General features: G+C 39.2%; 1 protein-coding gene across 1 annotated transcript; it reads left to right on the top strand.

The window, feature by feature from the left end:
• The first annotated feature begins 1,557 nt into the window (after positions 1–1,557).
• Positions 1,558–13,475, top strand: LOC100351548 (killer cell lectin-like receptor 2). Its single transcript, XM_017338116.3, has 8 exons — positions 1,558–1,712; positions 2,993–3,109; positions 5,578–5,667; positions 6,808–7,050; positions 10,039–10,181; positions 11,263–11,369; positions 12,732–12,890; positions 12,969–13,475. The coding sequence occupies exons 1-7, from the start codon at positions 1,703–1,705 to the stop codon at positions 12,880–12,882; spliced, it is 861 nt and encodes a 286-aa protein (XP_017193605.3). The 5' UTR covers positions 1,558–1,702; the 3' UTR covers positions 12,883–12,890; positions 12,969–13,475.
• The last annotated feature ends 2,515 nt before the right edge of the window (positions 13,476–15,990 follow it).

Here is a 15,990-nt window from a genome sequence, read left to right as displayed (position 1 = left end):
GTGCTTGGGAAGGCAGCAGTACCCAAGTACTGAGTCTGTGCCATCCTCTTGGGAGACCTGGATATAGTTCCTGGTTTCTGACCCAGCCCTGGCTGTTGCAGCCATTTAGGGAGTGAACCAGTGCATGGAAGATCTCTCTCTCCCTCTGTCTCTCTCTCTTACCCTCTCTCCATGTGGTTCTGCCTTTCAAATGAACAAATCTTAAAAAAAAATTAAATGTGAATATTTTCACACACAACTGGTGGAATATAAATGGGAACAATTTTTCCAGAAGGTGTTTAGTATTTGCCCATTTCTTTAAATGCACATGCCCTTTGACTCCATAATTTTGTGTTTAACTTAGTTTCTAACAAAACATGCAATAGTACAGGCCAATTATTTTTTACACTAGCAAAATCCCAGAAAAAAAATCCTTAAATGTTCAATAGCAAGGGGTTGCTTAAATAAATTATGGGTGTACCCATGTGGGTAATTAGTATGATGGTTTTTAAATCATGTCTTAGGTGTGGTTGTTTTGGTGCAGAGGGTTAAACCACCACTGGCTCCTGCCTAACCCAGCCCAGGCCTGCTGTGTGCATTCGGAGAGTGAACCAGCAGATGTAGAGCTGTCTTTGTCTGTTGCTTTGCCTTTAAAATACATTAAAATGAATAATTCGTGTTTTACATGAATATGTTTAAAGTGAAGAAATGTTTATTACTTATCAGAAAAGAATAAAGTGGGGCCAGCACTGTGGCTCAGCTGGTTAGAGCCCCGGCCCACAGCACTGTTATCCCATATAAGAGTTGTTTGATCTTGGCTGCTCCACTTCTGATCCAGCTCTCTGCTGATGGCCTGGGGGAGCAGTGGAAGATGGCCCAAGTGCTTGGGCCACAGTACCTGCATGGAAGACCTGGAAGAAGGTCATGGCTCCTGGCTTCAGCCTGGCCCAGCTCCAGCTGATGTGGCCATTTGGAGATTTCACTTGTAGATGGAAGACCTCTCTGTCTCTACCTGTCTCTGTAACTCTACCATTAAAATATTAAAATAAATCTAAAAAAAAAAACGATTAAAGTGGAAGCACTGTGTAATGATACCAGCTTTGCTAGTAAACATATTTATCAAAAAATACTGGAAGAAAATAAACCAAATTTTATAGACAGATGTTAAACAAATTTAAAAACACATTTACCTGAAATAAGCATTAATCAAGAAAAAGAATAATATTTTTTAAATAGTATCTTAAAACAGAATCTTTGTAACAGAGAGGGCATTATTTAAACTAAGAGCTAGAGAAATGAGTTCTGTCCCTTTTTGTATAAACACATAAATGTTTTGCCCATCTCTTTGACTGGTGGTTTGTTTTATATCTGTTACTTTTATGTTAATGATATTCATCTTGTTTTCCACAACTGTGTTGATATGTCTTTTTAGTCTGTAAATATTGGTTTTGAGTGCTATTTTGCAAAGAATGCTAAATGGTTGATTAGTTGAAATGGAGGAAGACACAGCGCATGACCATCTTTCCTTTCCTGTAAACAACAGCTTTCATCACTCAGTTTCCTCTACCACTTCACCAGGAGGGGCAGAGCACTTTGAGTCGGAGTATCCTCACTCAGAGGCAATTCGCTTCTCTTCGTGGAGCCCCTAGGGGATCTTGGACCGGCGTGGACGACTTCTCCCTCATATTGGGGTCCGTTTCTTCCACCTGCATCACTGCACGGCATGGATCCAGGTAACACCTGCTTTTATTCCCTTGGATCTTAGCACCTGGGTATCCTATTAATTCGACTTATTCTAGGAATATGGCACTGAACTACAAGTGACGTGGCCTGAGAAGGAGCGTGGTAGGAAAGCCTTCCCTCTCATTGCATTAGAATTGCACGGTCTCTGAAGCATGTTAGAATTGTAGTTCAGCATCCAGGATGAGTTATCTTCCCTTTTTCAATATGCTATGAGTTTTGCTTTGTGTTACGAACATAAAGAAGAGTGATTTGAGGAGTTACTTTTCCTTGGAGCTAATGATTTATGTATCATCCATCCATATTGAAGGATTCCTTAGCAGAAATGCTCCTATTTCCTAGTAGGAAGTTAGAGAAAATGTAAATAAACATACAAAATTTTGTAATTAAAAATGTATAAAAGGCTATAGTTACTTTTGCAGTTTTTTAAAATATTTCCTGCTTCTTAGATATAATCTTTTCTCTGACATGAATGTAAGAAGCAAAGTAAATTTCAAATTTTATTATTGGATTTCTTTCTACATTGATATTTATTGCTAGATTAATCCTTAAAAGACATTAACTGAAGATTACCTATAAGAAAATTTAGTTTCACAAAAGCTTTGATGGCAACATCATATCCGGGAACCTAAGAGATTTTTATTCAGCTTATCTTGTACAAGACACTGGCTCTGAAATGTTAACCAACTTGTGATATTCACCCTCAGATAATCATTTGCAGTTGGTCTTTAGATATACTTTGGGCAACACTCTGTTAGAGTGTTTGCAAAGAATGCGAGAGCTTTCAAAGCACTTATATGCATATCAAAATATGTATTTTTTAAGCCAAGGCATTTATACTCTTTCAGAGTACAGAATTATTGTTGTTAGAATCAACCATTTAAATGTGTTTCAGAACTTTGAGATGGTACTAATTTGTCATAATATTTTTAGATGTATGTTGAACATTTTGAGTGAAATTGAGTAACTAGGACAATAATCTACTGGCAATCTTTTTCTTCCGTTTATCTTTTCTGATAACCGTGGCAATGATCACTAGGATTATAAATGAGTTTAATGGAAATGTTAACAGGATTTCCCCTTCTTATATAAATCAGACTGTCTGTGTATTTGTAGGAGAAGATAAACACGTGTATAGGGAGACGCACAGACACACACACAATTAGCTCTCACCATCATGTCGGGAATGTTCCTTCAAGCCGCCATTTTGATTTTTCTTTAGAAGCCATCGTGTAGCAAAGTTTTGATGCCAGATATGTTTTTCTTCTTTTAGAGGTGAGTGATCAGGAGGTGACTTATTCAGCTTTGAGATGTCCTCAGTCTTCTTCAGAATCGCAAAATAGATTAAGACCTGATGGCACTCGAAGGAGTGGAAAAACTGATGATAAAGGTATATATACAAATATTTTAAAGACGATTTATTTATGTATTTATTTATTTTAAAGGTAAAGTGGCAGAGAGGGAGAGACAAAGAGAAAAGCACTGGTTCACTACAAATGGGCACCATAGCCGGTGCTGGGCTTGGCAGAAGCCAGGAGCTTAGGACTCCCTCTTGGTCTCCCGCATAAATGGCAGACTCCAAAATACTTGAGTGATCTTCTGCTGCTTTCTCAGGTGCATTAACAGGGAGCTGGATAAGAAGTGGAGCAGCTGACAAGCTGACTTACCTCAAACAGTAGAATTAGAAACATACCAGGGGATTCGAATTCAATCCCATCGAGGTGGTATGTACCAATGCCATCTCACTAGTCCCAGTGATCAATTTCTGTTCACAATTGATCATAATGATAGGACTAAGAACCAAAGGGATCACATAAACAAGAATAGTGTCTGCAAATACTAGCTGATAGAATCAAAAAGGGAGAGAATGATCCAACATGGGAAGTGAGATACACAGCAGACCCATAGAATGGCAGATGTCCTAAACAGCACTCTGGCCTCACAATCAGCCCTTAAGGCATGCGGATCCGGCTGAAATGCCCATGAGAGTATTTCAGGCATGGAAAGCCAAGACACTCTGGGGGAAAAAAAAAACCTAAATGAAAGATCTCCGCGAGTGAGATCCCAGTGGATAGAATGGGTCATCAAAGAAGGAGGTACCTTTCTCTGAAGGGAGGAGAGAACTTCCACTTTGACCATGGCCTTGTCTAAATATGATCAGAGTCAGTGAACTCAGGGGGCTTCCATAGCCTTGGCAGCTCATGACAAGCGCCTAGGGTGATTACTGATGCCATAAACAAGAGTGTCAATTTGTTAAGTCAACAACAGGAGTCACTGTGCACTTACTCCTCATGTAGGATCTTTGTCCTTAGTGTGCTGTACATTGAGATTTAATGCTGTAACTCGTACTCAAACAGTATTTTTCACTTTATGTTTCTGTGTGGGAGCAAACTGTTGAAATCTTTACTTAATATATGCTAAACTGATCTTCTGTATATAAAGAGAATTGAAAATGAATCTTGATGTGAATGGAAGTTGAGAGGGAATGGGAAAGGGGAGGGTTGCGGGTTGGAGGGATGTTATGCAGGGGAGGCCATTGTAATCCATAAGCTGTACTTTGGAAATTTATACTCATTAAATAAAAGTTAAAAAAAAAAGAAATGGAGCAGCTGAGACATGAATGGGTATTGTGATATGGGATGCCTGCATTGCAACTGGCTGCTTAACCTACTGCATTACAATGCTGACCCCAATGTATATATTTTAGGCCTCTAAATTCACCTGTTGTTTATGGATTGCCAAACTTGAGGCTTAGAAAAAGTTCATATAGATACTTCTGATTGTCAAGTGGTTAGAAGACACTATTACAAGACAGCATAGTAGAACGGAAAACTTGAAAGGACAGTTAGCTGAATGCAAAAATTAATGAATCCTATGAGCAGCTAATAGACTGCTTTTATTCAAGTCTGGTCAATAATGATTTGTGAAGCCTGTAAAAGTAAAACACAGAAAAGTGTCTCAAGAAACATAGCATATCTTAGGGAATGTTTACAAAGTGAAAAATATGTGTTAAAAACAAAGTAATTCAGACAACACATTTTAGGTGTCTTAAGAATATATATGTGATGTTAAAGGCCATGAAGAAGGAAAAATCTTCATATCAAAGGGACATTCTAATTTTTCTATTCTCTCTGCACCTCAAATATTGTCACAGTTTAACTTTAAGCTGAAAATAACTTTTATCATTTTAGTTTGGTGATCATCAATGATATAATTTTTCCAATATGGGAACATCAAAAGTAAAAGGATAAACATAGTACTGTTTGCAGAAAAACAGGATTGATGGTGAAGCAGGAAAAGTGGATTTCTAGAACCTCCTGTCAGGATGGCCTGTGATCCCTTTTGCAACCCAGACTCAAGACCATTGCCTGCTTTTCCTTTGCATGATTATCTGTGATCACAGGAAGGACACGTGTCACTGTGGTCTCCCCTGAGCATCTTACGTCAGCTGTCAGTGGTGCTTCAGCAGGGGCCTGCTTTTAAACCCTGAAGGACTTCTGTGATGAGTACATCAGCCAGAATTTTTTCTTTTTGAGATTTATTTATTTTATTTGAAAATCAGATTTACAGAGAGAGAGAGAGAGAGAGAGAATCTTGCAAATACTGGTTCCTCCCCAGAGAGCTGCAATAGCTGGAGCTGGGTCAGGCCAAAGCTGGGAGGCAGAAGATTCTTCTATGTCTCCCACATCACGCAGAAATCTTAAACTTTGAAACTATATTTTATAGGCTAAAATTTTAAATCACTTGGTAGATATTGTCTTGTAAAATTTTAAAGATCTTCCCTTTGCTTCAAACAGTGTCCCTGATGGAGGTAAGTGGTAACCAGGCTCGCTCTCTCTCTCTCTTCTTTCTTTAAAGAGTTCTCAGTGCCCAGGCATCTCCTTGCAGTGACTCTTGGAATCCTCTGTTTACTTCTCTCAGTGGCGGTCGCAGTGTTGGTGACAAAGAGTGAGTACTGGAGTCCATCTTTCTAGTCTGAGGACCTGCAGTAACCATGCTTTGTGCAGATACTAACAGTGTTGCTCCCTGTTGAAACTCGGGGACCTCCCAGAGGGTTCTGGACTTTGTTGGTGAGTTTTTCAGGAACACATCACACGGTGGTGTTCACTCTGCTTACCTAGTTCACTGGCTCTGAAGCTGTGGTGAGCTGTCTCATTCTGCATAATGCACGGGAACATTGCTTTTGTAGGTTGTTGTGTAGGATTCTGCCATTGAGTTGAGATCATTGTCAGTCTGAGAAAAAACACTTTGGGTGTTTATTTATTTATTTTAAAATATATAATAAGGAAACAGTAAGAAGAATTAATATGCACATAGAAGATGATCTTGAATTTAAGCTTTTTTCTTGTCTTTCTCTGTTTTTCTCATCTTAAGGAAAAACATGGATATACTACATTTGTATGAAATCACCTATTTTCAGATATTTAATCTATTCCAATAATAATTGTGTTATATCTTCATGTTTTTAAGTTCAGGCTAAAACTTATTTTTTTAATTGGGGGGGTGAGAGAGAGGACAAAAAAGAGAGAGAGAGAAAGAATCCCATTTGGCAGTTCACCCAACAATACCTGCAGGTCGGAGCCAGGATCTCAGCCCAGGTTTTCCACATGGGTGGCAGAAACTCAGCTTCTTGAGTCATCACAGCCTCTCCCAGGAAGCTGGAGTCAGGAGCCAGGGCTTGGGCACTGCACTGTACCCGGGTACTGAGTTGTGAGACACGGGCCTCTGTCCACAAACATCTACCTGCTAGGTTAGGTTTTTATCTTCAGAAGATTTATCATTAAATGTTAACTAACTGAATTTTGATTTGCTACTTATTTATGATGATGTGCTATTAAAATGAGCTAAACTGTAAGGTATGGTGTTAGCCGTCAGGTATTTTATTTATGCTATCCTTCAGTGGCTATTAGTGAGAAATTTGATGTTTCCATTTCTGTGGTCAGTTCACTGAGGTGTTACTTTCTAAATGTCAAATTACTGAAATAATCATATGAGTTGGTTGTTAAAGTGAGACTTTTCCTGTTGTCTCTAATTTCACAGTTGGACCTCATGATTGTATTTTTATGATATCTGTGCTGCACGTTTTAGTTTTACAGCTTATTCAAGAAAAGCATCAACAGCAGGAAATTCTAGGAAACCTCACTCAAATGTACCACGTTGTGCAAAATGATGACTACTTAAATAAGCAACTCTTGGCAAATAAGTCTTTAGAATATGACACTCTCAAAAATAAAACCCTTCTAATGGAAAATGCACTGAAGTCACTCTTTTTAAAATGGAATGGATGCAATGCAAAAAAGGATACCTTCCCGAAATCTGTGCACAATCCAGGTATTGAAGAAATCTGGAAGGATTCACTGTATCCTCTTGCATCATTTTTTCCCTTCTAGAAGCTTTGACATCTAATAAGCAGGCTATGCCTAGTGATCTATGGCTCTACTGGACAGCTTTGAATTTGTGCCTTTCAGATGTGTGGGGTTGGAATCCCTGGAACCACATTTGCATGTGTAGAGCCCTGTGTTTCCCCAGACTCCATGGCAGTTTTTGCCTCCTCTCTATTCCCAGATGGTGAAACAGTATGCCAGACCCCTAGCAATTCAGCTGATCTGGCCCTGTGAGAATTGGGTTGTTGCTCACATAAAATGCGGAGGCTTTCAGTAAAAATATTACCTACAACGGGCACAACAGTTTTATTTGAATGCTGTTATCGAGATATGTTGTGTGGTGTGTGTGTGTGTGTGTGTGTGTGTGTATGTCTGTGTATCTTGGTGTGTCTGCCTTGACTTCAGATATTTGGTTTATTTGTGACCACCAATACCAGTGTAATTTTAAAAATTCATGGCAAATGCACATTATTAAACAACTCTGCAGGGATTTCAAAAAATTGGCACCCAAATAAGCTTATACTTTCATGAATATTTTTTCTTTTTTTTTCATGAGCTTTTGAAAGTATGCTAGTAATATACTACCTGGAAGTTATCTGCAAGATTTGTCATAGTGTTGACATTTGTACAAAACACCCAAGAGATAAATATAATAAATCTTATGCAGTAAGTACTAAAACGTTGCCTAGTTAGGGAATGAATTGTCCCGACTTCTAAACAACCAGTAAATATTTATATATTTAAATAACTTTTGTATATTTAATTGTAGTAGTTAGTAGAAATTTAGTTTATATTTATACATTTTTATACTATAAATATAAATATATAAAGGCAAAAGAAAGGTTTCTCTATATGTTTTTAAAAATATTTTATTTTAAATATTATTTCTTTGAAAGGCAGAATAGCAGAGAGGCGGAGGCAGAGAGAGAGAGAGGAAAGGTCTTTCATCAGCTGGTTCACTCTTCAGATTGCCCCAATGGCCAGGGCTGAGGCCAATCGGAAGCAAAGAGCCTGGAGCTTAATCCTGGTCTCCCACAGGAATGCAGTGGGCAAGGACTTGGGCCATCTTCTGCTGTTTTTCCCAGGCCATAGCAGAGAGCTGGATCGGAACTGGAGCAGCTGGAACTCGAACTTGCGCCCTAGTGGGATGCTGGCACTGCAGGCGGTGGCTTTACCCACTAACCACTTTGCCGACTCCTTTAAAGATTTTTTAATTATGTATTTGTAAGATAGAGCCAGAGAGAGAGAGAGAGAGAGAGAGAGAGAAAGAGAGAGAGAAAGGTCTTCCATCTACTGATTCACTCCCCAAATGGCCCCATGGCCGGAGCCAAGATGAGCAGAAGCCAGAAGCCAGGAGCTTCTTCTGGGTCTCCCAAGTGGATCAGGGGCCCAAAGCACATGGGCCATCTTCACTGCTTTCTCAGGCCATAAGCAGAGAGCTAGATTGGAAGAGGAGCAACCAGGACTTGAACAGGAGCCGATATGGAGTACCAGGGCCTCAGGTGGACACTTAGCCTACTACAACACAATGCCGATCACCAAAATATATTTTTAATTTAGAATTAGCCATCCTACAATATTTTTTAAAAACTTAGACTATTTTTTATTATTTTAAAACAGCTTTATTGAGCTAGTATCACCATCCAAAACTGCACAGATTAAATATACATGATTTGATGAGATGGAACCTGCAATCAACCATGAATCAATCTCCACAATAAGGATACTAGACTTGACTTCTTTTTTTTTTTTTTTTTTTTTTTTTGACAGGCAGAGTGGAAGAGTGGATAGTGAGAGAGAGAGAGACAGAGAGAAAGGTCTTCCTTTTGCTGTTGGTTCACCCTCCAGTGGCCGCCACGGCTGGCGTGCTGCGGCGGGCGCAGCACGCTGATTTGAAGGCAGGAGCCAGGTGCTTCTCCTGGTCTCCCATGGGGTGCAGGGCCCAAGCAGGGCCATCCTCCACTGCCTTCCCAGGCCACAGCAGAGAGCTGGCCTGGAAGAGGGGCAACCAGGATAGAATCCGGCGCCCTGATCGGGACTAGAACACTGTGTGCCGGTGCCACTAGGTGGAGGATTAACCTATTGAGCCATGGCGCTGGCCAGGATAATAGACTTCTACATCACCTCCCAACGTGTCCTTATGTTGTTCACTTGTGGTAAGAACACTGACTGTGAGAGCTTTAAATTTTAAGTGTATGATACAGTGTCCCTCACTGTGCGCACTATGTTGTACAGCAGATCTCTGGAACTTATTCCTCACACATAACTGAAAGATTACACTCAGAGCACAGAATTTTTCATTTCCCTGCCCTCAAGCTCTGCACAACCACCATCATATTCTGTCTTCCCATAGTTTTGGCCACTGCTGATACCTCAGAGAAGTGGAATCATGAGGAGTTATCTCCCGTGTATTGGTGTCTCCCCACACTGCTGGACTCTTGTCTTGTCAGACTATATCCTCACAATCTAATGCAGTAGTAACACTTTAAGCATTTTAAAAGAATTATTCTATTTAAACATTTTTGATCAGAACATACTACTTGGACATAGCATGGGTCTCATGTAATATTTTAACACATAAATATGGTGCAAACCAATCACATTTAGCCTTTTCATTTACTGTCCTTTCTTTGTTTTTGGAGCCTACAAGCTCCCCTCTTCCAGTTCTTCAGTGATAATTTATCCTGGTGAAGTATGGTCACCCTACTGACTGAAGGAACACTAAAACTTGATATTGCACCTGACTGTGTTTTGGGACTTAGCTAACCTCTCTCTACACACTGCCAACCTCCACCCTCAACCTTAACCAGCCACTAGTATTTTTATAGATAGATTTGAGCCTTTGTGTCAGTTATAGGCGGCTGATAAACATATTGTTCTGATTCACAGATGACCAGATAATAAGAAGTTTAATGACTGACTTTACATGTTGTAGGTAAAGTCCATGAAGACTACTGGTCCTGTTATGGAGTAAACTGCTATTATTTTGTTCTGCAAGATAACACCTGGGAGAAATGTAAACAAACTTGCCAAAGTTACGGTTCCTCCCTTTTGAAGATTGACAATGAACATGAACTGGTATCACAGACTCCTCCATGTACTCTCAATCTCATGAATGTGTCTCTCCCCTGTGACCCAAGAGGCTGTGAAGGGGAGGGTGGTCCAGAAAGAGGGATCTTCAACTATTCTTCCTATTGTGTGGGGAAGATTGTAGAGTTCAGAATCTCCCTGGAAACCCTGTCTGCTAATAAGCATATGGTCCTGCTACTCATTGAGTGTTCAATGCACATGATCTATTATGACGATGATTAGGAAGGGTGAAATTTGTAATCCTCTCTCTTCAAGGAGACTGCAGTAGTGCCACTTAATAAGAAAATATGCCTTTCCTTGGAGGAAGTACTTATCTGAACTGTTGGTTACCTGTACCCTAGAACCACAGTTATTTTTTCCCTATGGGGTGGCAAGCAGTGGGGGTGCACCATAGTCTACGAGCGCTGGATCAGAAGAGGAGTAACTGGGACTAGAACTGGTGCCCATATGGGATGCCGGTGCTTCAGGTCAGCACTTTAACCCACTGCACCATAGCGCCGGCCTGGTTACAGTTCATTTTAGACATTTTTAATATATCCAAATACTTATTCCCCCTTTTATCTCTTCCAACTACTTACCTAAAAGCAAGGCTTTCTTCTGTGAGTGAAGAGTGTAATGCACACCCCCCACACAATCAGTTTTTATTTTAAGAAGTTTGTTTTGAAGACTTCTTCTTTCATTTAAGATCATGCAGTGCTACCTTCTCTACACCATGACATATTCTTTTGAATCATGACTTTGAATAGTTTTCTGAAGTGTCATACATTATCTAACAAATTTCTTATTTGTAGATATTTTAATTTAAACATTTTCCATGCTTTAAGTAATTTATGAGACTGGCAGGCGATTTTAACTTATATAAGTAATCTCCTAAGGAAATGTACTTTGGAAAATGAAAATATAGGCTTTGTAGAATGAGAGATTTTTCTAGGAAGCAGGGATGAAGGGTGTTGTGGAGAGTGGCAGAGTACTGGCTGTGGATACAGCTTTTGTCCCTCTACCTGTCTGTCTTCTCATTCTTCCAACAGATGGGAACTTATTCCCATGATGTGTTTTGTTTCCTTTATAGACATTTGTGCGATTTCAGATTCATGAAAATATTTATTGGATTGGATTGTCATATAGTGAAATGGAAAACAAATGGAAATGGATTGATGATGGCACATCACCTGGAATGTAAGTTTCTGAAATGTATCAGACTGTAACATTAGTGTGGGGGTTGGAAAGGGTTGCATCTAACAAGTCATTGCTCATTTCACAGTTTTTTGGAAGTAGAGTCCATTAGTAAAACAGAAGAATTAGGAAGAAAGTATTTTAGCAAGTGGTGTTAATAGAGAATTGTTATATATCATTATTAATGATAAAAGCATATCAAACACATGCAGTATGAGTTATGAAACACAGAAAATGAAACACAGTCATTATCTAGGGAAATATGAAGTGCTTGTACCATCCTGACTTAACAGTAGTTATTCCTGGTGTGGGTGCTGTGGCTTAGTGGGTTAAGCCTCAGCCTGTGGCACCAGCATCCTATATGGGCACGGTTCGTGTCCTGGCTGTTCCTCTTCTGATCCAGCTCTCCGCTTATGGCCCGGGAAAGCATTGGAGACAGCCCAAGTCCTAGATCCCTGCACACACATGGGAGACCTGGAAGCAACTGCTGGCTCCTGGCGTCAGATTGGCCCAGCTCTGTCCATTGTGGTCATTTGGGGAGCAAAGCAGCAGATGAAAACCTCTCTTTCTGTCTCTCCCTGTCTCTGTAACTCTACCTCTCAAATAAATAAATAAACATTAACAAAAAACACTCTAAATGGTCTTGAACCCTCCATTTAAGCAAAAGAGAAAAAAGAATAATCTCAACTAAGAATTCAGAATCACAAAAACCCCCACATATGTACTCCTGCCTCTACTGAACCCTCAGCCCAAGTGTGAATCTACTTCTTGCTGACTGATGAACATATTCAAGGAGGTGCAACATCTTATTTATCCATCATTTTAACTAATTTTAATTAGGAAAGTAGTTCTGCCACCTAATGAACCATTTTTTTTAGATAGACACCATGCTTTGATAGTTTTCTGTGGATTGCCATGGTTTAGCTTAACTACTGTTTATTGATGGGGAAGACAAATAAATAAATAAAAACATCAATCAAACTCTCTAATCTATGATTATATTTCATTCTGTTTTTTCTCCTTAAAGCATATGCACATGAGACCTGATATCTGTGTCACAGAAATTCAGTTCTACTTTTAAAATTCTCACTTCTACTAAAAAATTAAATAAGAAAGTAGGTTTGGTATATTATAATCCCAAAGCCATTTTGCAAAGTCACTTTTTCTGCTGCCCAAAAGTTGCCAGTGTGGAATCAACTTGGAGTTTTTAGGTAAATGTGTTTAATGGGCTAAGACAAAGAAAATCTAATGTTGAAGTTATGAAAAACATTTATATTTATCAGTAATTTAAGAAATAGAATTTAAAACGTTCATGAAGATTTCATTGGAAAATTCGGATTTAAACAGTTGACCTCTGTTCTGCAGGAATTTGAAAATGATGAGTTTACCTTCTGGTAGAGGAAAATGTGGATTTTTGGCCTCAACAAGGGTAGAAGATGGCGATTGCTCTAAAACGTACAGTTGTATCTGTAAAATGAGAATTAATTGTAATTTCCCTTCTTCAATGTGCACTTAGAAGAACAGGTAACATTGGAAATGCTGCCCTGCTTTTGTGTCCTGTAGTAATTTGGGGTTACTGCTAACACCTGTTTCTGACTGCAGGGCTCAGTGCAGTGTGGACACAGGAGCTGGAAGAGGAAGCACATCTTCTCCTGAGCCCTGATCAGGAGGCCAGACGCCATCTTCTTCCTGTGGGGAGTGGAAGCTTCGTGTTTGGGAGCAGCTGCTCCTCTATTGTGGTTCTCAGGCATCACTCTTCCCGCTTCCCTGAACAACCCGGGACCTGTTAGAGCATCCTAATGCATGGCCTGGATCTTTTCCTTACCAATAGGATAAAACATGTCAATGTTATCAGACCGTGGGAGTACAATTAAGAACTAGGATATAGTTATATTTTTACTACCTAGAAGCATACCTCATCTTTAAAAATAATTTTGTTACAGCATTTACTGAATAGTTGAAAGAATACTACAAGACAAGCCCATGTAACTTTTACCCACAGTTATCAATTGTTTGTATTTTGCTGTGTTGTACACTGTTTCTCCTTCACTCTTGCTCTCATTGTCGACCCACCTGAAAATAAATTGAAGATATGTCCTGGTTTCTGAATATTTTTGAAGAAAAGGACTTTGTCTTATATAACCATGCTGCAATTATCAAAATCAGGAAATTTAACAATGAAACAGCATTATGATCTAATCTATAAACCACATTCCAATTTATCCATTGGCCTAATAATGTCATTTAAGGGTATTTTTCTCCATGTTCACAATAATACAATGCATTTAACCATCATATCGATGGCATGTCCTTTAATCTGGAAATGCTGTTTAAATTTTCTTTGTCTTTCTTGACCTTGAAATTAAAAAACGTCAACCTTATTGAGTTAGACTATCTATACAATAGAATGAACCCATTTAAGTCATGAGGGATATAGGTTTTAACCTGTTTACCTCTTACACGCTATCAAATCAAAAACATTTCCATCAGCTCCAGAACTTCCATTCTCCCTCACACCAGCCACCTGGCCCCTGTCCACCAGCGATGCTCTTCTGTCACTATCAATTTGTTTAGCTTATTCTAGAACTACATGCATCCTGTGCACGTATTCTATTATTATTATAATAGTATTATTATTCTATTATTATTCTATTAGCGTTATTATAATAGTATTCTAATATTCAGCTAGAGCACATTTGTCCACTGAGTTATGGACATTTGATATGTTTCTCACTTTTGGGTACTGTGAATAAAGCTGCCATAAACATTTATGTGCTGATCTCTGTGTGGGGATATATTTCTGTCTCTTTTTAATAACTATATAAGATTCTGATTTCTTAATCATAGGTAAGTAAATGCTCAAGTTGATAAGAAACTCCTAGAATGATTTTCAATGTAGTTACAATATTTTACTCTCCCAGTAGCAACAAATTTGAGTTTCAGTTGCTCCCCATTATTGTCAACACTTGATATCCTGAACCATTTTTAATTTTAGCTATTGTGGTCAGTGCGCAGTGGCATCTGGTGTTTTTAAATTTATATTTCTTTTAATTTTCTCTTATGATTGTTCTTAGATGTTTTATATAGTTTTAGTTTAATGGATGGTTTGCATACATTTGCAGTTATTTTGTATCTGAGAACAATGTTGAGGCTTATGATATGCAATTGTTTTTGCACTGTTACAAAGACTTTTCCTTCCTCTATTGGATTACTTTGGAGCCTTTGTAGCTTGCTTGCTACAAATGAATAGAGAAATCTTAAAAATAAATAAATAAAAGTAGCCCAAATCATGGTGACAGGGCCACATTCCCTCGGTGACCCTGAGTGGAATCCTCCCTTGCACCTTTCTGGCATCTGGTGGTGGTCACCTATCCTTGTTCCTTGGTGATGCTGCTGCTTCTACTTTTTTTTTTTTTTTTCAAAAAATTATATTTATTTTAAAGGCAGAGTTACAGGAAGAGAAAGAGAGAGTGATAGAGATTTTCCATTTGCTGGTTCACTCCTCAAATAGCTGCAGAGGCCAGGGCTGGGCCAGGACAAAGTCAGGAGCATCTTCCAGGTCCCCATGTGGGTGCAAGAGTCCAAGACTTGGACAATCTTCCACTGCCTTCCCAGGCACTTTAGCAGAAGCTGAATCGGAAGTGGAGCAGCTGGGAATCGACCCATCGCCCATATGGGTTTCTGGCATTGCAGGCTGCAGCTTAACCTGTTTTGCCACAATGCCATTTCCCCATTGGTGCTTCTTGGCCTTCAGAATCCCTGAATTTCTGTCTCTGACATCTCGCATCACATTCTCCCCTTGTGTCTCTGTTTTCACAGGTGTTTTGCTCTTCTAATACAGACACCAGTTATACTAGATTGGGGTGCACCCTAATGACCTCACCTTAGCTGTATTATATTTTCAAAGACTCTTATTGCATAAAAAGCCTGTACTCACAGGTATAGAGGTTAAGACTTAAATATTTTTTGAAGGACACAGTGCAACCTATAACATTCATATTCATTTACCACCTGTTTACTTCTGGAGGACCTGTAGTCACTTCTTTTCTAAGATACTGCAGTGTAAGTTTTTTCCTTTTTTAATCAGTCTAGCTAGAAGTTTATATAAATTTTACTTTTTTATGAATTGGTGTTTCATTTTACTTATTCTTTCTATAGTTTGTCCATTTTATATCTTCTTTATTTCATTTTTTCCTTTCCTCTACTGAATTTAATTCCTTCCGTCTTTCTGGCTTCATAAGTGAAAACTTGTATTTTATCTCTTTTCTTTTTACATACAACTATCTAAAGGGATAAATTTTCCTAAAGTTCTTACAAAATTTTTTTTGTTGACGCATGTCTTAAAAGTATGCTGTGAGGGGACTGTGGCACAGTGGGTTAAAACCCTGATCTGCAGCACTGGCACCCAAGTCCTGCCTTCTCCACTTTTTTTTTTTTTTGCAGGCAGAGTGGACAGTGAGAGAGAGAGAGAGACAAAGAGAAAGGTCTTCCTTTTGCCATTGGTTCACCCTCCAATGGCTGCTGCGGCTGACGTATCACGCTGATCCGAAGCCAGAAGACAGGTGCTTCTCCTGGTCTCCCTTGTGGGTGCAGGGCCCAAGGACCTGGGCCATCTTCCACTGCC

The sequence above is a fragment of the Oryctolagus cuniculus genome, chromosome 9 (genome assembly GCF_964237555.1).
Source record: "Oryctolagus cuniculus chromosome 9, mOryCun1.1, whole genome shotgun sequence".
Lineage (NCBI taxonomy): Eukaryota > Metazoa > Chordata > Mammalia > Lagomorpha > Leporidae > Oryctolagus > Oryctolagus cuniculus.
Note: the sequence above shows the minus strand (reverse complement) of the source record. Positions and strands in the feature narration are given on the sequence as shown.

Coding starts and splice junctions, on each gene's coding strand:
- LOC100351548 (XM_017338116.3), top strand. Junction 5,668..6,807: donor CGCAGTGTTGGTGACAAAGA/GTGAGTACTGGA, acceptor TGCACGTTTTAG/TTTTACAGCTTATTCAAGAA. Junction 10,182..11,262: donor TTGACAATGAACATGAACTG/GTATCACAGACT, acceptor TTTCCTTTATAG/ACATTTGTGCGATTTCAGAT.